At 40.4% G+C, this 22,640-nt stretch overlaps 1 protein-coding gene across 1 annotated transcript; it reads right to left on the reverse strand.

The window, feature by feature from the left end:
* Positions 1-693: 693 nt before the first annotated feature.
* On the reverse strand, positions 694-21,051 carry LOC142400067 (protein-glutamine gamma-glutamyltransferase K-like). Its single transcript, XM_075484658.1, has 14 exons — positions 20,974-21,051; positions 10,863-11,152; positions 10,577-10,768; positions 5,800-6,051; positions 5,235-5,353; positions 5,019-5,126; positions 3,914-4,091; positions 3,661-3,799; positions 3,390-3,582; positions 3,032-3,185; positions 2,625-2,909; positions 1,769-1,929; positions 1,540-1,676; positions 694-1,444 (listed from the first exon to the last, which is right to left on the reverse strand). The coding sequence occupies exons 2-14, from the start codon at positions 11,149-11,151 to the stop codon at positions 1,282-1,284; spliced, it is 2,370 nt and encodes a 789-aa protein (XP_075340773.1). The 5' UTR covers position 11,152; positions 20,974-21,051; the 3' UTR covers positions 694-1,281.
* Between the last annotated feature and the right edge of the window lie 1,589 nt (positions 21,052-22,640).

Raw genomic sequence — 22,640 nt, forward strand, 5'->3', positions numbered from 1 at the left:
ACTATGATTATGGAAATATGTTGAGAGTCACATGTTTTCCTGTTAAATAGAAGTTATTTGGGCCTCTGAAATGAAACATAACTCAGGCTATAAAATGTACTGTTGATTTGCATTGTTTAAAAGCAGGATCAAATTGATTGGCATAAAACACATAAACAAATGTTTGAGGACATAACTGCAGAACTATAAAAAGATTTGGTAGAGATGAAAAACTTTTGAGTTCACCATTAGATCAGTAGAAACAGCATTTGTATGCGGTAAGGCCTTGTTTCAAACAAACCTTCTTATTTAAGTGATATGCAGAGCGAACCAATATAATCATAAATATTTGAGTTAAATGGCAAATCTTATATTGTTGGCAAAATTGATATCTGGGATCTCTGGTTTATTTCAGCTTGCTCATTATGACACACAAAAATATGAATACCCATTCATATATATTAACTATTTTCTGTTTCCCCTATTTGTAATAAAGTGAGTTTTGTTCATGTTAATGTAGCTGTTTATTCATTTCTTTTCTTTGAGTTTGTTTACTCAGAACTCTTTAAACTGCATCTGGGGCATGTCACTGAAAGTTGCCATCAAGGCGGCATAACCCATCACCATGGGTAACCAAAGGGGATTCCATAGCAACCTAAAATTCCATGATTGGACTGATAATTGGACTCCAACATCAATCAATCAGTCACCAACTTCAAAGTGCATTCTGAACGAATGTTGCTTTAATAACACATGATAATTTGCAGTATCAAATAGATATCCACATAAAATACTTGTTAATCCATGGCAAAATAAACAAAATAAATATCTTGCATATATAAATAGAAAACATTTTCTACAGAAAATATTGAGCTGGTCTTTAAAAAAGCATCTCTCCTTCATCAAAGCTGCCAAACTCTCTTACTTCTGCTGCTATTTTGGAACTGCTAGAAACAATATTTGCACCTCACTGGTCTGCATATGGTCCTGTCATCCACATTAAATTAGTATGGAGTGGCTGCAAGCTAATACTGGTACACAGTATAAAAAGTTTTGCCATTGGGAGGTGATATCCACTACTTCGCTCTTAGATGTTTTCTTCCATTAGTTGTCTCTCTGTGCTCAGTTCGGTTGCAAAATAAATCTGAACTGTGGTGTCATATCTTTGTAAATTTAAATATTGGCTATCCGTAAAAATAAATGAAAAAAAGACTTCATGATTAAAGAAAAGGAAAAGAATCAGCCTTTGGTATATTGAGGAAATTACAAAACATTCAGTGTCAAAGTGCTTTTGTTTGCACATCACTGTGGAGGAGCGCTGCTTTTGTCCTCCACAGTAATGCTGCTCACACCATGAACCTGTGTGAGCTGCTTGCAGTCCAGTGAAGCCAGTAATTTCCTCTGTCCGGCAAGGGTGGGAACGAAGTACTCCGTGAGAGTGACAGAGGCATGGCTGCCAATATCTCTAAAGGGAAAACAGGAAATGATGGTAGCAATCAGAAAAGAGAATGATGCTTAAAAAAAAATCTGTACCAAGATGAAGTATATTTTCAGTCTCACCCGTAATTGATCTTTCGAGCAGCTAGAAGGCCTAGTCCTTCCACATGGAATATAACTGCTTTCAGCACCTGTGGTAGCGGGTTAGTGAAGGAAATCTCCACTGCCATTTTGTTTCCCACCACAGCCTTCCCGATTGGCTATGTGACAGCATAACAGCAAGCAGTAAAAATCAGACATAGATTAAGATGTTCTGCACAGCAGTGTTTTCCTGATGACCTTTGATGCTTACCTTTATTATGAGATCTGGGGTTCTGAGTCTGAAACTGAACTGAGTGGCCAGAACCTGCTGTGTTTCTTTGACCCTTCCTGACAGTGTCAGCATCAGAGCAGCCTGATCAATAAGCTGGCTCTTATACACTTTGTACTCCAGGGTCCACTCCAAAATCTTTTCTGTAATCACAGATGTAAGTAGAGAAGTGTGGTTAAAAGAAGAAGAAAGAACGTGGGTAAGGTTCAGCACCAAGGTGGATTTTGATGATTTTGTTACTTACTAAGCCAGAGTGGCTGTTTGTTGTGTGCTTATCTAACCAGTTTCTGGCTTTAACTTAAATCCTCAATTGTAATATTATGATGCAAAGACCACATTTTAATCAAATAAAAGTTTATTGATCCCTGAATTGGTTCATTCAGCTAAAATGTGAAGGAATATTTAAAAGAAGTCAGTTTGTCATCCTGTCAGAGTTCTGTGTTGCTCGGATGACAATGTTGTTGACAATTCTCATTTTAGTGATTCTGAGTGAGATCTATTTGAAATTATACTGAAATCGATGGGTGATTTGTGTAATAACAAAAGTTAAGACAATGTCAGCCAGTCTAATTCTGGTCCCTTCGGCCTCTGTTTTGTAGCGTGTTAAAGGCTGTTGTTTGCTTCTTGAGCATTTTGAACCCCAGTCTGTTGTCAGGATTTGGCACCTGATTGCATGTGTGCCCAGTGTGATAACTGGTCAGTGACCAGTTATCACACTATCACTATCACTATCATTCTTTTTTCACAATAAAACAAGAGAACTGGAAAAAAAGTGTTTTTTTTCTTTTATCATTTTCCCCAGGTGGGTAGCAGGGGTCACAGGACCAAGCTCACTCACCCTCATTGGGCAGTATTTCCACATCTGTCTCGTCTTTTCTGACTGTGGCTTTGTGGACTCCGGTGTAGTACATGACTGCCAACTGGCTGTGCAGGGTGACTTTACGCTGTTCGTTGCTCCTGTTTTTCAGCTTGATCGTCAGCTCCGCATCCCTTCCCATTTTGGGACCCTCGCCATCCATGATCACTTCCATAGAGACATCCTCCGCTGTGGGAGATGAGTAGGCCTCCGCTTTGGAGCCGTAGCTACAGGCTGTTTCCACAGCAATGCGCTCCTCTTCTGAGCCTGAAAAGGAAAGCAGATATTGAGCTGATTTAATAAATAATACAGCAGTAATAGCTCAGCAGGTCGAAGTGTTTTTGACAAGAACGCTTGAAGTTTTCATTTGATCTGCTCCTTGATCATACCTTCAGGATGTTTGTAAAAGTGTGTGATATCACTGCGCTCCTCTGACCCTACAGCCTTGGTGCTGATAGAGTGGCCCACGATCTTCTTCTCACTATAGATTTGACTGAAGGTACCATCTACATTCTTCTGCCAGTATATTTTATCACTGTTCACCTACACGTAGGGGAAGCGGGAGAGAAGGGTTAAGAAAAACACCCTGAACAGTTGGGCGGCTGCCATATATATTCTAAGAGCATCAGCAGTACACAACACATGTTTCTTTCTCTTTTGTCCTGTCAACCTTTTAAACCATTTTTCATTCCCGTAATGGGAAAAAATCCAAAAGCGAATTAAAAGAAAAACACTCATTCCACTAACCTCAGCAAACACGAAGGGGCAGTCATGTTTGAGGTAGACCTGACCGTTGCGGACAGCAGCGAGAGGAGCAGGCCCGCAGCGGTAGGTGCCCTGGCTGGTCTCCTGCGGGGTGGAATCAACAGCCTGCCACCCTCCGTTACCGGGAGGCAAATCTGGACGAGACATCCAGCAGTCGTTCCACACATGGAAGTTCCTTTAGGAAAGGGCAAGGTTAATAAAACTGAAGACTACTGGGCGACGTGATGAGTTTAGCTTCGTTAACCAGCCATACCAGATAGAGTCTGCATTGAGGTGCTCTATGGGCTCCAGCTTCTCATCAAAGTACACATCTGTCGTCAAGGAGACATCCGTATCGTGAGCTGAGCTAAAGTTGGTCACAGTTCGACAAGGAATGCCAAGACACCGTAAAACTGATAGAAGAGTGATAACACACCAGTGGTCAATATCTGTGCAACATGTGGCAGTCACATACATGTGTTGATCATATCAACACATGTGATAGAGCAGAAAAAAAATCAGCTCACCTGTGGTGACAAGGCCAGCAAAAACCCAGCACTGGCCATACTTAACAGGGGTGCCGTTGTTTTTATAGTATTCTTGCAGGATTTCCACACTTCCACTCCAAACTGTGGGAGAGGTTCCCATCGAATAGTCTCCTGACCAGTTTCCTTCCAGGACACCAAAGTCATCAGGTGAGTTGATCTGGATAAATGAGGAAAAATAAACTACTTATAAGTTTAAAATCGTAAACAAAGCTCCTGTACAAATTGGAACTCTTCTTTGCTTTTGTGTAGAATTATCAACAAGCTGCTAAAACTAATAATGGAACCAAAAATATAACATATGTGTTATATACTTTACATCTAGAACATATGAATATAGTGCAACGAAATCCAGAAATGGCATGTCTTCTCTGATTCAAGGTAAATGGAAGTGTCCTGTATTCTTTTAAAAGTCTTTAAATTGTCCTTGCATTGTTAAGAGGAGGAGGACCTTTCGGCTTTTAATCCACAGCGACAGCTTTAACAAAAGTCAGCATTGAAGACTTTTCATTCTTTGGCATCCAAACTTTTTTTTAAAAGCATTGATGGCATTAAATTTAAAATTACTTTTTTTCTTTCTTTAAAGCAGTCACGTTGCTCTGTTTATATATTCACCTTTAAGCTATTCTCAGTTGAATATAGACTTAAACAAATTTCAACTGATTGCATCTACATTTGCACATTGTTCATTACTCACTGTTCAACTGTTTTCTATGTATGCTATGTGTTATTTTATTGGATCTCTGGGAATTTTGTCCAGCTGGTGGTGAAAGAGGAAGGTGTAAAATTAAGTATGATTGATCTTCTGGTGACCGTGAATCTTTGTTCGTAACATCATGACAAATTAACTGCCAGTTGCTGAGGACCCTTGTCCTGCGATGGGACCCTTGGGACCCTTTTATTTAAATATACAAATCTGTATCAAATTTAAAGAGGATGCTTCTCAGTTTAGATCCCCGGATGCAGCAGTTTTCCTGCCAAGTTGGTTTAAGGATGGTGTGACGTGCCGTGTGTGAGCAGGGTGACTTTTATTAATGGAAGATTATGAAGGTAAATACGAAGGGCAGTGGATCAGCTGTATTCTCACCATGGCTGAGATGATCCGCACCACATTAACTGGGTCTCCCAAACCAGAGTTGGGAGTTCCACTCTTCTTCAGGATAAAGAGGCAAGTTGCAAGAATCTCTTCATTAAACTGAATAAAAGAAAGAAAAAAGTTACAACGTGGTTAAGAAGCCATAACGGTTTCTGCTGCTCTGTTCACCACACACTGACTCAGAGAGCAGCCGTGCAAACCACTCACCTGTCCGTAGTTCCATGTCCTCGCTCCAATTTGGTTCTCTGTGCCATAGTAAATCCGTCCGACATCATTAATGATATACTCCTGCCTCTCGTCATCAGAATCCATGAACACGGAGTCGTCTAAAAGAGACCAAGTCAGGAACAAGATTGAATCACGTTTTTTCAAACATGGCATCTGGTTTGCCAAAATAAGCTTTAACTTCTATACACATGACACTGATGAGCAACAAAGTCGCATTAGTCCCAGCTTCAAAGTCATATGTGAAAATATCTAGAGTCACACTTTTGTTGATACTGTGTTTGTACAATACCATTATTGCAATATGTTTGAAATGTTCAAATGTAGAAATAATCTCATTAAAAGCCCTAAACTGCCTCCATCCCGAACTTTTTTAGTATATCTTGCAGGGCTGAAAAGCTAAATGGAGGTTAACATGTGATATGAAGTTGATGAGAAGCAAAATCACAGTAAATGTACGAATCGATGCTTTTTGTCCTGCATTTGCCACACTATCACAACTTTTTCTGATCTGGGGTTCAAAGATAAAGTAGACCCAATATTTCACCTTCACACCAGGGGTTGAACAACATGTAGATGTCATTGCTGGGGTTGTGTGTAGAAACGGCCTGCCCATTTGCACAATTTGTTTCCACTGTAAGTTGATATCTGCCAATGACAGCTGTTGGTGGTGAATTCACTGACAGCTTTAACCTTTTGTCCTCCTGTCTAATGACCGCAGCTTCCCAACAATCATCCTGGAGCTCCTCCACCAGAGGGATGATCACATGGGTTCCCTTTGACACTGCTGGCAGTGGCCCTAAGACAGTGAGAGGAGACACATATCATGCATCATGTTGTATTTGGCGCTATATAAATAAAAATGAATTGAATTGAATTGAATGCACACATAGCAGAGAAAAAAGGAGATAAAAAGTAACAGTTGCTGTCCATGACATGCCCAAACAGAAAGGATCTATTCAGTTCAGTGACTGTAGCTTTTCCACTCGAATTAAACCCACACCTGCATTCCCAGTTAGTTTGAGTAAATTGAAACCAAACAGAGAGATTACGGAATGTACTGTCTGAACAATCTGCGGGGGCGTGTGAATACACACACACCTACACACATACACACGCCTTGTGTGATGATTTTTAATCTCAATGCAGCTGTATGAAAAATATGGGCCTAAGCAGCAGTTTGAAGTTCACCTTCAGTGTCCCTGCTGTTATGGCCAGTAATGATGAGTAAAGTAAATGAATACTGAAAAGAAATGAAAAGAAATGCTGTTAAACGTTAATGAGAATGAACAAAATTCACTGTCAAGTACAATAAATCAACTTACAGTCTTTAAACAGTAAAGCTGTTGGCAAACATTCCATCTACCTTCTTCCCTGAATCCTGGAAAACAACAGCCCTCAATGGCTTTCCTTCTTTCCTGTCTGGCTGTGACCTGGGTGCTGTTTTCAGATACCCTAACAGAAGCTATTTGCTATGTTTCAGTTCCAGCAGGAAATGTTGATTCTTATCTAATTCAGTTATGAACAGACAGGCCCATGAATGGCTGTGACTCGAGGAATCGAACCCCTCTTGGAAAGAAATTAATGAAACAAATGAAACATTCATTGTGAACACAAACCCAGGGGCCCACTGGATTGCAGATAGCTAGTGAGGAACATAAAAACAGCAGGGAGACATCGAGGCAGCAGAATGAACCACCAGCTGGATCTGAAGCAGCAGCTGTGCATCTCTGGCATTAGGATCAAAGTTTGACTTTTTGAGGTGGCAAATTCATTAAAAAAAACAACAAAGACTGCAGTGGAGCGAGCCTGTTCAACTAACTGTTCAGCCGGTATAAGCGCGTGCAGTGCCTCAATAAGATCTACGATTCCCTGTGATCTAATGGATGAATATCTATTCTATTTTATTTAAATCCTCAAAATAAGATCCAACACATTTACACTTTATTTCAAAGGGGCTTACAAAGGAAGAACAAAATTCAAACTTCAGAATTGCACTTTAAGCGCTCAATCTATTTTTAATTTTGTCTTTGTGACAGGGTTCAAGTAGGGCAGGTAGACCAGTACAAAATAAGTGCAGGTTAGGCATGTTAGGGTGTTAGCAGTGTTAGGAGAGGACGTGTTCTTGGAAGAAATTAGTCTTCAAAAGATTCTTGACAGCAGAGAAGGACACCACTGGTCTGACGGCATTCGGTATCTTGTGGAACCAGTGATGGAAATTAGCTTGGATTAAGACTGCCTATTGTGCAGGGATGGCAGTTTCAGACGTCACTCCTGACAGATACAAAGCAGTCAAAAAAGAAGCATTAGCCTGTATGATTGAGTTTAGATATTCGGGAGCAGATACCAGGACCGCACCCTTGACCCAGTCCCTGGACATTGTTCCCAGAACTTTTAAGCAACTAGAATCATGCATCAAACAAGAATGGGACAGCCTCTCTCTCCTACAGGCTATTTAGAGGATGCTACACAGTGGTAAACTTGGACCTGTGCCATCAAATTCAAGTATTTTGTGAAATGGTAAAATGTCTCACTTTCAACTTTTGATGTTTTCTATGTTCTGTTACAGATAAATTAATTCCAATCTTTCTGGATTTGGGGTTGTAGATATGCAGCCACAATTACACGACAGTACACGACAGTGTCAAACTAAGGTTTCTGTTCAGATGAAAGAAACCAGCTAAAACAAGAAAATCAAGGCATTTCGGATTTTCTTCCCTTTGGACGGATTCAAGCTGTTTCCCTTCTTTTTCAGATATTCTGCTGAGGTTAACTCAGCAGCTGTTGGCTGAGGTCTCTCGTCTAACACAGCAAGAGACCAAATAAACAACTGTTTCTTCACATTCAGTGACAGTCACATGTCCTCCCGCACAGCCCAAATGCCAACTTTGCAAAGAGCATCATATCATATCTCAGTCTAATGGGCATATTGTCATATTTTCTTCATGACTTTATACAGTATCTAATAGTAAGTGTGTTGTTGTTTTAACACAGCCTGCGATTAGCTTTCATTCAGGACTGCTCCCATCTGAGGAGTTGGAACTGAGTCCGGGGCACTGCAGAGGCAACGAAAAACAGGGGGCAGAAAAATGGCAGATTCCTGTGTAAAATTTTGTTTTGTTATTGATGCATGATTTTCTAAAGCAGATAAACTTGTATTATCTTCATTTTCTGGTATTAAGTTCTTCTGCTTATTGCTGGTATGGCAGGTGGTTTGAAATTACTTGATGATTATTCATAATCAGTGTTGCTATATTCCTTATTACCTCAAATTGTAGACTCAGTAGGATGGGGTTTGATTTTCCTTTTTCTTTTTGTCCTCCGAAGTGAACATTACAGAATATATTAAAAAACAAAACACATCACTTTGGTCAATTTATAGCGCTCATTGAATCAACAAAGGATATTTCATCAACTGAAACACTGAACATAGGGTGGAAGGCTGTGCGTCTATCCTCCTTGGATAGACGCACAGCCTTCCAGTAAAAGAGACTGTAATTACTCTCTTCGAGCGTCATTTGTTATCATGCACAGCTGTAATTGAAAGGATCTAAATTTGTCGGTGTCCTCCCTGTTTTACAGCAGTCAGCACAGTTCGGGGGGAAATGCAAAGGTAGACAAGAACAGGTAAAGAGGAGGTAGGTTGACACTGGGCACTGGCAACATTTCTGGTGAACTGGCTTTTGGGGGGTCGTTAGTTAGCACAGGACTTAAGAACTGTATCTTTGAAACCGTCTCTCAGGAGCATAGCAACAGAGCTGTTACCATAGCAATCGTAACCAAAAAAAATCCCCCCTGGCTGTGCCTCGTTCTTCCTATGCAAATGTATTATATCTCACACATACAATGTTTTTCACGCACTTAATGAAAATGGTGATGATTATGTCAAAAGACTGACTACTGTCACAATTTCAGTTTCTAGTACATTTTCAACTGCAATGGCATGACAGAAAATCAACAAAAATGGGTCCCGTTTCCTTAAGCCTTTTCTATCACCTTCATTCATCATTAATAAAATGAAGATAAGCTTTGATAGATGAGAGAAAATCATGCATAAAAATTCTGTTTACAGATAAAGCGAAGGGGCACCTCCACTTAAGCCTATTCAGGCTTTAAATGAGTCAGCAATGCAGTATTTTATCCTGCTATGAATCTCAAAGTAACACACAAACAGAAACAGTTCTGAAAACTTTCTTGTCGGGTCCAATCATGGCCAACAAGCCAATCGTAACAGCAACAGATTGTAGTTATCTTCTTGTACGTAATTATAAAATCTCAAACGTGATTTATGTTCCTTCGTGCCGTAAGGTGCTGAGAAATGTAATCATATGTACATTTCCCTGTTAATGCTCTTCTTTTCCTCAGATAAAATGCAAATCTGTTTTTACAGAGAGTAAGGTCACAAAGCCTAGTTATACGTTGCAGAACAGTTGAAATGCATTGTTCTGACATGTAAAAACTGAATAAAATAACAGGCTTTCTTTGTAAATTTGCTTTAACTTAATTTGATAAAATATTATGTTAATCTATTCATATTGAATCATTGTAATTAACTTAGTGGAAATTGTACATGTGATGGAAATACTTAAAGCTGCCGTCGGCAACTTTTTTTTAGTCATATAAGCTTAAACTGTCATGGAATTCTGGAAGTAGAATATTAAATAGGCTGTTTAGGAAAAATAACGAAATCTGTAGCTCCCTCTGAAGCCTGTAATCATGCTTGCAAAAACCGAGCGCTCCCGGCTGTTTTTAACCAATCAAGTTAGGGTGGAGGAATCCTACCTGTCAATCACAGCTTGTGCACACGCTGCTGAGCGTGAGTCTGCCCCAGCTTGTGTGCGCTCACACTGGTGTGAACTCACGTGCACAACCTCGTCCACAGAGGGGGAGGGGTTTGGGGGGGGATTCGGAGCTTGTTAGAGGTTGGGGAGGGACCTGAAAGTTGTGTCAGTTCGAATTTTCCGACTTTAGACTCGCAATTTTGAAAACCTGCCGACGGCAGCTTTAAGTCAATTATAGAAAAATAAAACAACATAAGACATGAGTATTAAGGCAAAACATCTTGTTGGTGCAACTTCATCCTGTCTCTTTCTCTCAATGGTAATGTGCTGCTCTGCACAGGGTTTCAGGGAAGCAGCCCCGGCCAAGTCTCACATTTGGCCTCTGGAGAGGTTAATTTGAATGGCAGGAATTCTCTCAGTTAGCCCACATAGGGATTTCATGAGACCAGGAGGATTTCTTTTCCCCATTAAAGTGATAGCATAAAACTCTTGAATTTGTGATTCGTAGGGATGAACTTTAGCTCTCAGCTTTCTTTCACTGACCTGTTTTCAGCTCAAGATGAAGCTCGTCTGTGTTGGGGTCAAAAGGTCGAGACAAGGTTAACCACATCTGGAAATTCTGCCCTCTGCGGAGGATGAGGTTGTCACTCTGGTAGAGATCTGTATGATGCTCCGTGCGGTTCTCCCCTGATTTGCTTTTCATCAGGTCTATTGATTTCACTTTCAAAAGGAGTTCTGTGAAAACAGAGACGGGATAGACTGAGGTCAAACATGTGGCTGTTTTGTTTCTTTTCCTGAAAGAAAAAAAGCACGTGTGAGCTCTAATCACCATCAAGATCAGTTTCACCAGTCGTAGGCTTTTCACCATCTGTCCCCTCGTCCTTATCTGGATCATCAACCCCTGTGACCACAGTGTCTGTGATGTCATCGTCGTTTGGTGGGGTAAAACAGCATGGGCACGCCTTACGCAACCACCGGCGACATGCGTTTTCTTCTTTCACATCATTTTCTGTCGCTTCTTCTCTTTCTTCCTCTTCGTCTTCGCCAAACCCAAGAGTGACAGATGGAAACCGACCCACTTCAGATCTGTCTCTTATTGACCGTATCTCAACAGGCATCCTGGGAGGAAAGAAACACAATGAGGAAATGGCTTTGTCTTTAATCTGGCAGTGGTTAAAACCTCGGTTCTAAGTGAATACCGCTGTTCATATTTTCCTTTGGAGGTAGAAACACACAACTGATGTCACAAATGATTAGACTAAAATACTAAACCATTCTAATCCACTGTTCAATGAATTGATAGAGGGAGGAGATTGGCCTTCCTTCGGTGGTACAGCTGAGTTTAGCATCATTTTTAATCCCTCTAATCAGAACACAATCTCATGATGTGGGATGACAGCCTCATTACAGATGGCTCCCATGCGAAATGTTTGAATTCAAAGTGAGAAATTCCTATTAGAGTCACTCATGTGATATCAACTTACTCTTCAGCAATATATCAGAATGAATATTACCAAACAAACATATCGGCAGCCCCTCAAGGAGGATTTTTTATGGCTTCCTCTTTTTTTCTGTGCTTAAAATACCCGAATTAATGGTGCATATTTAAAAGAAAAAGAGGGGAAAAAATGTTACACCTCTTGTTTGAATCCTGACTTAGATTTTTTTTTTTCCTATTTCAGTTTGTGCTACAGAGTTCACTGCTACTTAAAGGCGGGGTAGGGGATCTTTTTCTGGAACATTTTTTTACATATTGCTTGAAATACTCTTCACACCCCCATTGCAACCAATTAATTAAAAGTTTTGACACAAATATGAAAAGTTTTAGTGGCCTCTAGAACGTACACTCTAGGAAAAACAGTATCCAATCATTGTGAACGGTCCGTTCACAATGATTGGATACTGATGCCGTCTATCAAACTGCAATCTGCTCCCCCCTCCCCCTCCTTCCCCCTGTGCGCGTACCCTGCTCCGTGAACGAATTACTCGCCCAGAAGCTTGGCAGGAAGCTAAACTAGAGCCAGCTTGGCTAGCACCTAGCATTATTAAACGTATAGTTAGCATAAACTAAATACTAAATACTAAATACGGCAACGATCGATGCTTGCTGTCAGAACAGCGTTCGTGCACCTTCGTGCTCGTGCGCGTTCATGTACTCTAGAGGCGTGCCTTCGGGGGAAAAGTGAAGAAAAGGGTTGGGACTTTTTACCTGTGTATTTTCAAAATGCAGCTTTGCTGGACTCAAAATCCAGGATCTCCTACCCTACCTTTAACCCAACTTAGAATCAGTGACCAGTATTGCTAGATTTGGATGAAATCAGATTGGACCCCTAACTGGTGGAACAACTTTGGGAATTAGGTGGTTGTTGCTGCTGAATTCTGGAAGAATTTGTTCTTTTGCCTTTGAGTGAGATGATTTTGCACATAGAGGGGAAGGGAGCTGTGATGAGATGTTCTGTCAATACTGTCAGGGAACACTGAACACCTTTGGATTGTCTGTAAAAGTTCCTTGATAAATAATAAGGCAAGTATTTCCCTTTGTACCCTGTGTGCATGTCCAAAATGTTGTAGTTTCATAATCCAGGCTTAAAAATGATGAGATGACATGGTTTACAGCCAGCAGTTGTTTTGTGTAATCACGTGACAACGTATAGTTTTCTCACTCCAACCATGTGTTTTTGATTCTCTGAATCTAGCCACACAGTGGCCTGCAAAAGTATCCACCCCCCTGTGGCATTTTTCATGTTTTGTTGCGTTACAACCTGGAATTAAAATGGATTGTTTGAGAGTTTGCACCATTTCATTTACAGAAAGTGCCTACAACTTTGAAGATGTATTATTTTGTGAAGCAAACAATAAATAGGACAAAAGAACAGAAAACTTCAGCGTGCATAACTGTTCACCCCCTCGAAAGTCAATACTGTTTGTAGAGCCACCCTTTGCGGCAATCACAGCTGCAAGTCACTTTGGATAAGTCTCTATGAGCTTGGCACATCTTACCACTGGGATTTTTGCTCATTCCTCAAGGCAAAACTGCTCCAGCTCCTCCATATTGGATGGTTTTCGCTTGTGAACAGCAATGTTCTAGTCTAACCACAGATTCTCAATTGGATTGAGGTCTGGATTTGGACGGCTAGGCCATTCCAACACATTTAAATGTTTCCCCTTAAACCACTCGAGTGTTGCTTGAGTACTATGCTTTGGGTCATTGACCTGCTGGAAGGTGAACCTCCGTCCCAGTCTGAAATCACAGGCAGACTGACACAGGCTTTGCTGAAGAATGTCCCTGTATTTAACACCATCCATCTTTCCCTCGACTCGGACCAGTTTCCCAGTCCCTGCTGCTGAAAAACATCCCCACAGCACGATGCTGCCACCACCACGTTTCACTGGGGGGATGGTGTTCTTGAGGCGATGGGATGTGTTGGGTTTGCGCCAGACATAGCGTTTTCCTCGGTGGCCGAAAAGCTCAATTTTAGTCTCATCTGACCAGAGCACCTTTCTCCATATATTTGGGGAGTCGCCCACATGCCTTTTGGCAAACTCAAAACGTGCCTTCTTATTTTTAACACTAAGTTATGGCTTTTTTTTGGCCACTCTTCCATAAAACCCAGCTCTATGGAGTGTACGGCTTACTGTGGTCATTTAAATTACAGGTTGGAATGTTACAAATTAGGTAAAAAGTCAAAGGGGGTGAATACCTTTGCAAGGCACTGTATACATTAATTCTAACCCTAAACTTTTAACTCCTAACCCTTATCATTAGCAGGTGGAAGTGATGTGGAATAGAAGCTAAAGATGGAACAGCCAAAGTAGAAAAGTGAAATGACTTTTGAAATGATTGTGCAGGAAAGGATTTAGACCAGCCATCTCTCACTTAAAGTTCACCTCTCATGTGGCATTTTTGACTTAGCAAAGAGTGACAGCTGTCAACATCACTACATTGCAACCGTTAACTTCATCACATCGCGACAGGAGTGGAAATGTCAGCAGTTTAGCGAAGGGAGCTGTATTCCAGTAGAGACAGAAGAAAGAAAATGTGGTTACTGTGCACTGGTGTACTGAGCCTTAACTGTGAAATTACTGAATATTTTTACGTGGACCAACTTGTGTATTTTACAATCTGTCCTGAGATCTCATTGTGTCTCATATGTATTATTTTTTTTTAAATTAAATGTCATACATGTTGCTCCTTAAAAGCTTAATTGTGATTACTGGACTAAAATTGGAGCGCTAAAAGGTACAGATTTGGAACTACATTTTGCCCAGTTTCACTAATTGGGAAATGGAAAAACTCCGTCTTTAAGGAAAGGAGTACGTTTATTGAGCGCACCATAAGAGTCTCTGGAGAACTGACTGTTTCCTCAAAAACTGTTCTCTCCAATATATAAATATATATATGGTATATAAATATTTACTTGTACTGCTCCCTTTTCTAAAGCTTTTCTAAAGCTCAATATGTTTTGCTATTGAATAAATCCCTCCAAACTTAAATCCTTTTCTCTCTATTTATTACTGTTACTTACTTACTCAAACGTTTTCCTCATGATTCCTTCACACATTAAAATGGCTTAGATATAACCCTGCACCTCAGCCTCATTTAGTATGCGCAGATCTATGAATATGCAAATTGTCTCCTGCCTCCATCTCCACCATTCCCCTGGCTGCTCACCTTCGACTCTGCTCAAACACCGTGGAACTTCTGTGGGCTTGAAAAGGCAAGACATAACACTGTAGAGATAGAGCTGCACAAGCACAGATTGGGAACTCGTGTCGAAGGCGAGAAAGAAAACAAGTAAATTGTGTCTGTCAGGGATGCCCAGATCGTAACATTTTCTGTTTTGCTTTCTGCGTGTTGTATATAAATGGGAAACAACTAATCATTAGGAAACAACTGATAATGATGTCAGGTGGACCTCATTGCCAACTGCCAGCTCTGACATTGCCCTCTTTTTAGACACATTAGTTCTCTTTGTTAAATATGAAATCTTGGCAGATCAAATTAGCATTTTTTGCATAATATCTGAGACTAGACTCTGAGACAATCTATAAGAACATTAAAGTGATTCACGGTGGAGGAATGGTTGAGTTTCTATTATAACCCTTATTATATTTGCACATTTTGACATTATTACACCTCAGCTGAGTCTCACATGCTACCTGGAGAGTGATGACAAGTCATTATCTTGTATGAAACCCTGCACAGTGCTCAGAATCTGAGGTTAGAGTCCACATCCAAGTCGTATAAAGTCAAAGCTTCAACAACAGCTGGGATGGTATTTAGCGATTTGTTAATGTAAATGACTGTACGCTGAGGTTTATAATACAGCTGAACTGCTGTGTTTATGGTGGTAACGTTGCATTTGTACCACCACCTGCAGAGAAACAAGTGTTTATCCAAACTGTTGCTGCATTTGAGCCATTTATTGCTTTGAGAAAATCAAATTTTAATTGTTTCATTTAGTTAAACATCTACAAGGAGTTTTAGCAAACCATAACTGTAAACACTGCCTATTCTAACTGTCTCCTATTTTTAACAGTTTTACTTTTTTTAAATGACAGTTTCAGGCTTTTATAGTTCACAGACTTCTTTACACTTGTTTTCCCATGCAAGATACACCCCTTGCTGTAAATCCCTTCGCTGTATCTCGACACACAGGCTTGAGCATGTTTTCATTCTGCCGTACAGTTCACTGAGTTTCTGTTTGTGCCGCTGACACAGTCAAACCTGGAGTTACAGCACCAACATTTTGAAGATGTAACCTGCTATTTAGAGGCAGCTGACAGTGTCTGATTTACAAAAACACCATACAGCTATCTTGGATAGTTCATTTTTGTTGCATGCATGGAGCAGTGTGCAATGTGGCGGTTCTGCAACGGATATATTCATGCTGAATTACAGTGTGATTCGTGAGTGAGTACTGTAAAAGCATCCAGAAGGTTTTCTGGTGTGTTGAGTGTGTGCTAAGATATCTAACTTTGCTATTAAAACTAGAATTAGAATTCTAAAACAAAGGAAAAACCTACACAAATAGTGGAAAACTAGTGAGAACCAAAAACAAGTGAAAATCTACTTGTTTATTCCTTCTATACCCTTTAGTGTAGTGTGTGTCATGACTGACAACCAAAGGAAAACGTTTTCCACACAGAGACACACACACAACCGCACCCACACGCACATCGTACATTCCTCTGCAATAGCCTGTCCACCAGGCAGGTTCCCATGAAGCAATAATAAGACTGACAATGACTTCGCGGCTTGTTCATATGCCAATAAATCTACGACAGCAAGAAAAAGAAATTGCTGGCAGATGCCGCAGTAGGTAAGAGGGCGCCTCCTCCCAGCTCAGGATTGTGCTATCCTGCTGACAGACAAGCCGAAAGGCAGCTTAACAAAACAACACACAAAACCAGACTTCATACCAACCCAACAAACAACTACTGCATCTGAATCAGATAACACCTCCTAACATCGGACAAGAAAGGGAACAGCAAGAAAGACAGCAGCTAAACTTTATACATTTCACTTTCAATTACATCAAACAAAGCAAATGAATAAATGCATTTTATTTACTTCTACAGCCATGGAATGCAAATCTATTCACTTTGTTCATCCAGGCTTCACTCATCAGCTTTTGTCGCGAGCTTTGAAAATGTAAAGTGAACTTAAGTTTGCCGAGCTTGGGGCAACAACTTAAATAAACCTATTCTTTACATAAAGAGTAATCGTTTAATGCAAAAAACTTATAAGCTGTTTTGCCGTTGGACACCTTTTTAACCTTATACTGTACAATATATATATATGTGTGTGTGTGTGTGTGTGTGTTTATCAAATGAATAATGGCCTAAAGGATAAGCGATAGAAAATGCATTTTGTGTCAAAATGCAGTATTTTCATCGTTGTGTGAGGAAACATGCTAAAGACAAAATAAATCTACATCATTCAGTATCTGGAGAGTTTGAATAACACAGACTCGCAAGTCGTCTTGAGAGCATGCAATGATCTGTGTGCTGCGAGGGGCATACGAGCCTGTGACCTTTTGTAGTGAAAATATGAGATCATGAGATCTTTCTAGTAATACAGCAGTGTGGGCGTGGTAGCTTACACTGAGCAGTTGAACTTTGTATTCAAAATGACAGGCAGTGCTGCTTCCACCTTTTATAACATGAGACTCAAGTAATTGGTTTTTTTTTTGGGGGGGGGGGGGTTGCAGATAGCATATTTTGTCCCTACATATTAAAATGTTTCTACATAATGAGAGCTATATGAGAGCTAGTCAGAGCTAGTCAGAATATGTAAAGACACTAAAGTTATACGGAAGATGTTAATCAGATTTGCCAAAGGGTGGTTTAAGAGTTGTCAAATGATTAAGTGGAGAATGACCAAGGGACATGTACAGGATTTTGGACATATTTCATGACCAGTCGAAGATGAAAAGAAAGTCATTTGGATGGATTTTCAAGAGGAACTTTGACAGGTAATCCCTCCCTGTCAAAGCACTGAATGGGTTTTTAAAAACTGTCTCCTGGGAAGCAGTACCATTGTGAAAAAGAGAATTTGTGCACTTTGCAATTTAAAGATGTGCCGGCTGCTGCATTGACAAAGCGGCAGAACAGTAAGCCTCCTGTTTATCGTGGAAAGGGTCTCAGGAGACCTACACGAGACTGTCGCTAAAACAGAAGTGCCATGTTAGTGGGCCTACGTCTGCTGTTGTCGCCAAGCACAAGAAAAACATAGTATGGTTGCATGATCAGCTTTTACCCAACACTGAGTCACACAAGGAAATGACCCATCCTTACGAACCACCTGGGGCGGGATGCATAAATGATGCATACCTCCACCTACACACAAACTGGTATCCACAAAGGAAGAATGTGTGCGCACCTTATGTTCCTCAGAGCACGCATACCAGTCTATTTCTGAGTGAAAAATAGGAACAAAAATAAATTTAAAAAACATTTTCAATAGAGCAGATTGACAGCGATTTTTTTTCTCATCATCAGTTTTTCGAAACCCTAACCCTCTCTCATTTAATTGTTGGTGCTATAAATTCCTGCAGGCACGCATTGTGGTCATGTGTATTGGCTGTAAAAGTACAAGTACTCTAGTTTATAATCCAACTGTTTCTATTTTTTTTAGCTCTTTTGCTCTGTCTTTACAGAGATGATCGCTTCTGTTGCTTTTCATCAATCCAACAGTTTTTATTCTGTTTGTGATTCGAGAACTGAAATCTCCGAATGAAACAGACTTACGTTTCTCTATTCCAATGATCTCTCAGAGTTAGTAAAACTGCACTTCATCAGGGAGCATCTGCAGCTTATTAAAACTGAATGGAATCAGGTTTGTGCATGTGCACATAGTTTCGCAATGACTGACGTTTATTGAAAAGAGAACCATACGTACACATCCCCTTATAAATCACAATAAAATTATATGTTTTCTATATTACATTTCTGCCTATGTGCGTACACGCAGTTTTATGTATTTGGCCCCCGGTCTCTGAGAGACCTGAAAGGAGAAGCTGCATTCTTGTGATTTTACAGGTTGTTTGCTTAGAAATAATTCTCAAGACAGTGATAGCCAATGAAATCCAAGTTTAAATCAAATCTATGGCAGAGATATTATGTTAATATAACATTTCCTACATTACAACTGAACAAAAAGTAAAACTGAAGCTTAGGAGAGTTTTGCAGATATCTGTTAAAATAAAGAATAATGAAAACAATCTTCACCTGATTAGAGCTCTGCATTAAAAGTCTAAGACTCTTTCTCCAGAGGGTCCTTGGCCAGACTGCAAATCTGTAAAATGTCTTTAAGACAACGCTCTATATATTACATGCTGAGACTTCACTCTTCGTAAGTCGATTATTTTTAACATTCACAGAGCCAAACTGCCGGCAAGGCAAAAAAATATAAAAAACAAGTTAAATGTTCATCATCCAACTATGCAGAGGGGATTGTTACACAGCCCCTGCCTCAGTGCCAAGTATTTCGAGTTTGAGAAAAAAGTCAGCATGGAATGAAGCTGAATCCTCACGGCTGAAATTGCTCTACTTGTGGGGTATCTTATGCCCAGAAATCAAATCTCTTTGCTGCTATGGCCAATAATCTGTTAAATAAAAGCTAAACTGTTTGCCTGAAACTAACAGTGTGTGACGAGGAGGAATAAGATCGATAGCAGCGAGCGTGAGGCTGTGTGACGTCAGGAAGAGATTCGCATCACTCTACTCAGAGCGCAGTTTCTCCAGCTCCTGCTGGACTGAGGAGCATGTCACGCATCCTGCATGCAGTGTGACCAACTGAAACTGGGAATAGTATGCACATGAGATCTGAAAATATTTAGACACAAACTCAATGTTCAGGTATTTTTGCAGTTTTTCAAGACATACTCAAGTTACAAGTATTAAGTAAGTACAGGCGTAGAATGAGGCAGGATTGGAAAATGCAGCTCTTTAATATGTATAACCCTCCTATTTATGGGCTCAGTCATAAATGGACAGTTGTCAGTGTCATGGACAGGTGTGGCCTATTATTATTTCTTCATTAATAATTATGCAGGGAAAAGGTCGGACCTGATTCCTGCATTTGGCAGCTGTAGGAACCCACAAACTGCAGTCGAGGGAGCTTTGAATACACATTGAACAGGTCTTCCTGAAGCAGCAAAAAAAAGAGACAGTAACAAACAAGTAAGATAGAAACACAAGGAGAGGCCAAACCAACAATTTGTTTTTTTTTATGAGAAAAATGAATGTGCTGGTGAGCTCTTTTTAACGTAAAAAGGCTTGGATGTCTGCAGAGGACAGCAATGTTGGATGATCAAAGGATGCTTTCTATACTAAAAAAAAAAAAAGCCTCACTCATGAAGAGAACACTTCACAGAGGAAATACAAAGGGTTCACTGCAAAGTGCAAACCTTACACGAGCCTTTGCTGCAAAAGCTAAATAAATAAATAAAAGCAGTTCTGTAACAGCGCGTTTTGAAGAACCCGAACCAGAGGAATAAAGTGTGGAGATTATTTGGAGCATCATCTTTAAAACATGTGGAGTCGGTGTGATCGCATGATTTAGCATGACCTCCAAAGACTCTGGCTCACCAGTGTTTGCTGATGATTTGACGAGAGTCAAAAGTTGAATTCCAAAGTGTATAGAGTTATGCTCTCTGTTCAGTTTCAGTCAAATGCCCCCAAAAGTTAACTGGATTTTTCTACACGCCGACAACCACAATTTGTGACAGAAGAGACAGTAGATTATTCTGCAATGGAAAAATCCATCACCTGTTCCCAACCTGTCTGAGAGACATTTCACCTATTCAAACAACACTAAAGAAAGAACGAACCTGAAACTACAATTGAAGATGGGAGTCACATACCTGCTAAACGTAATGAAAATTGAAAATTGTATTCATGGCTTTCTGAATATGTCCAATCCCAACTGAAACCCTGCAAAGGAATTGTGCATAATAAAGAGCTGTTATTCCTGAACCCTCCCTCTAGTTTGGATGGAATACATGATCAGATTGCAAAGGCTACACTAATTCTCATGTTATCAGCAGCAGATGTACAATAACACACCACAGAGTGCTTTTCTTCAAAGTTTTTTCCTCCAGGGGGGTGGTGATAAGCTTCCCTCATCTGCTCTCATGACCCATATGCCTGGGGGGCATTTATATCAGCCACAAAGGATCCTTCACTGAATTCAAGTCAATGTCAGAAGTCCACACACACACACAGACACGTGCGTTTGTATATATTAAATATATACTTATATGCACCAAACTAGCTTCCTTTGCTTTGAATTAAGAGAACCCCATAGGCATGTAATTCACAGCTGATATTCTGTGCTGACTGCAGTAAAGATTTTTAACATACGATATAAATCAAAGGTCTTCTAATTCAAACATATGCAGACAGAGAAAGATGTGAACCCGATTCAGACTCACTCAGTTCAGTAGACGAAGGAATGTGGCAACGCAGACTGGAGGAACTAATCTTCTGCTAACTACGCTTTTGTGTTTCACACCACAGGTTTGCAGCTCCTTTAAATACTTTCCACAGTGAGGACACGCCCACTTCTACCATCCATCCTCCAGATATTACTAAAACAACAACAGAATTCATTCAGGAATGGAGCTGTCACCCACTTCAATTTTGTGGGAAAATATAACAGCAAGAGAGTAGGTAAAGCATTCTCATTACACTTTGCAGCAGAAGTAAACATCCCTGCGCAATATCACATAAAAGTATCAGATCTTTTATTTTTCAACATTTTGTATATTCTTTATGAGAGACTCTATCCTCCTTGACATCAGTGTTGCACACGTTTCTGGAGAGATAATCTGCCATTCGTCAGAGACGTGCTTTTCCGCTGCTCTCTCCTTGAGGGGTTGACTTGCTTTATCTTTCTCTTTTCAAGTCGAGCAACATATTTGCCCAGGTCATAGCTTTCCCCTTTTCTTCTTCAGAAAGTGCTTTGTATTATCATTTAGCTGGAAAATTCCTCCTTTGCTGGTCTTCTGCCGACTGAGAAGTCAGTATTTCAGTGTACCACAGGCACTCGTGGAGTTGCGTCACCAAAACAGATTGAATGCATTCATGCCTGTGTTGTCACTCTTCCACCTCTCCGCTTCACTGTTAAATCAGTGTGTATTTAATTCAATCCTGGGACCCGTGCTCTTCAACCTGTACATGCTTCCATTAGGCCAGCTAATACGCAGCTATAATGTGTCCTAGCACAACTATGCAGATGACACTCAGATCGACGTGTCACTGACGGCAGGAGAACACGGGCCTGTAGATACACTGTGTCGCTGCATCGAACAGATCAGTGTGTGGATGCAAAACAATTTCCTCCAGCTAAACTCAGACAAAACTGAAATCATTGTCTGTGGCCCACAGAAACAAAGAGAAAGTGTTATCAGTCACCTTGAGACTCTCTCTCTTAAACCTAATAATCAAGTTAGAAATCTCAGGGTAATATTGGACTCAGATCTGAACTTTAACAGCCACATTAAATCTGTAACATCAGCAGCTTTTTACCATCTAAAAAACATTGCCAGAATCAAAGGAATAGTGTCTAAACCAGACTTAGAAAGACTGATCCATGCGTTTGTCTCCAGCAGGTTAGACTGCTGTAACGGCCTGCTCACTGGGCTTTAAACGGGCTGTAAGACAGCTGCAGTACATCCAGAACGCTGCTGCTCGAGTCCTGACTAGAACCAGGAAATACGACCATATTAGTCCAGTGCTCAGGTCTCTGCACTGGCTTCCTGTCGCTCAGAGAATAGACTTTAAAACAGCTCTGCTTGTGTACAAGTCTCTTCATGGTCAAGCGCCAAAGTACATCTCTGACATGTTAGAGCCACATGAACCAACTCGGACTCTGAGAACCTCAGGGAGGGGTCTCCTGCTGGTGCCCAGAGTCAGGACTAAACAAGCTGAGGCTGCGTTTCAGTTTATGCTCCTAAAATCTGGAACAGTCTTCCAGAAGATGTGAGACAGGCCTCAACTCTGACAATGTTTAAATCCAGGTTAAAAACAGTTCTATTTAGCTGTGCATATGACACCTGAAAGTATTTTATCTGCACTCTTCACTTTTAAATGAATGAAT

The sequence above is a fragment of the Odontesthes bonariensis genome, chromosome 15, assembly GCF_027942865.1.
Source record: "Odontesthes bonariensis isolate fOdoBon6 chromosome 15, fOdoBon6.hap1, whole genome shotgun sequence".
NCBI classification, from domain to species: domain Eukaryota; kingdom Metazoa; phylum Chordata; class Actinopteri; order Atheriniformes; family Atherinopsidae; genus Odontesthes; species Odontesthes bonariensis.

Coding starts and splice junctions, on each gene's coding strand:
- LOC142400067 (XM_075484658.1), bottom strand. CDS start 11,151: ATGCCTGTTGAGATACGGTCAATAAGAGACAGATCTGAAGTGGGTCGG. Junction 3,800..3,913: donor TGCTGGCCTTGTCACCACAG/GTGAGCTGATTT, acceptor CTCTTCTATCAG/TTTTACGGTGTCTTGGCATT. Junction 2,910..3,031: donor CTTTTACAAACATCCTGAAG/GTATGATCAAGG, acceptor TTTCCTTTTCAG/GCTCAGAAGAGGAGCGCATT.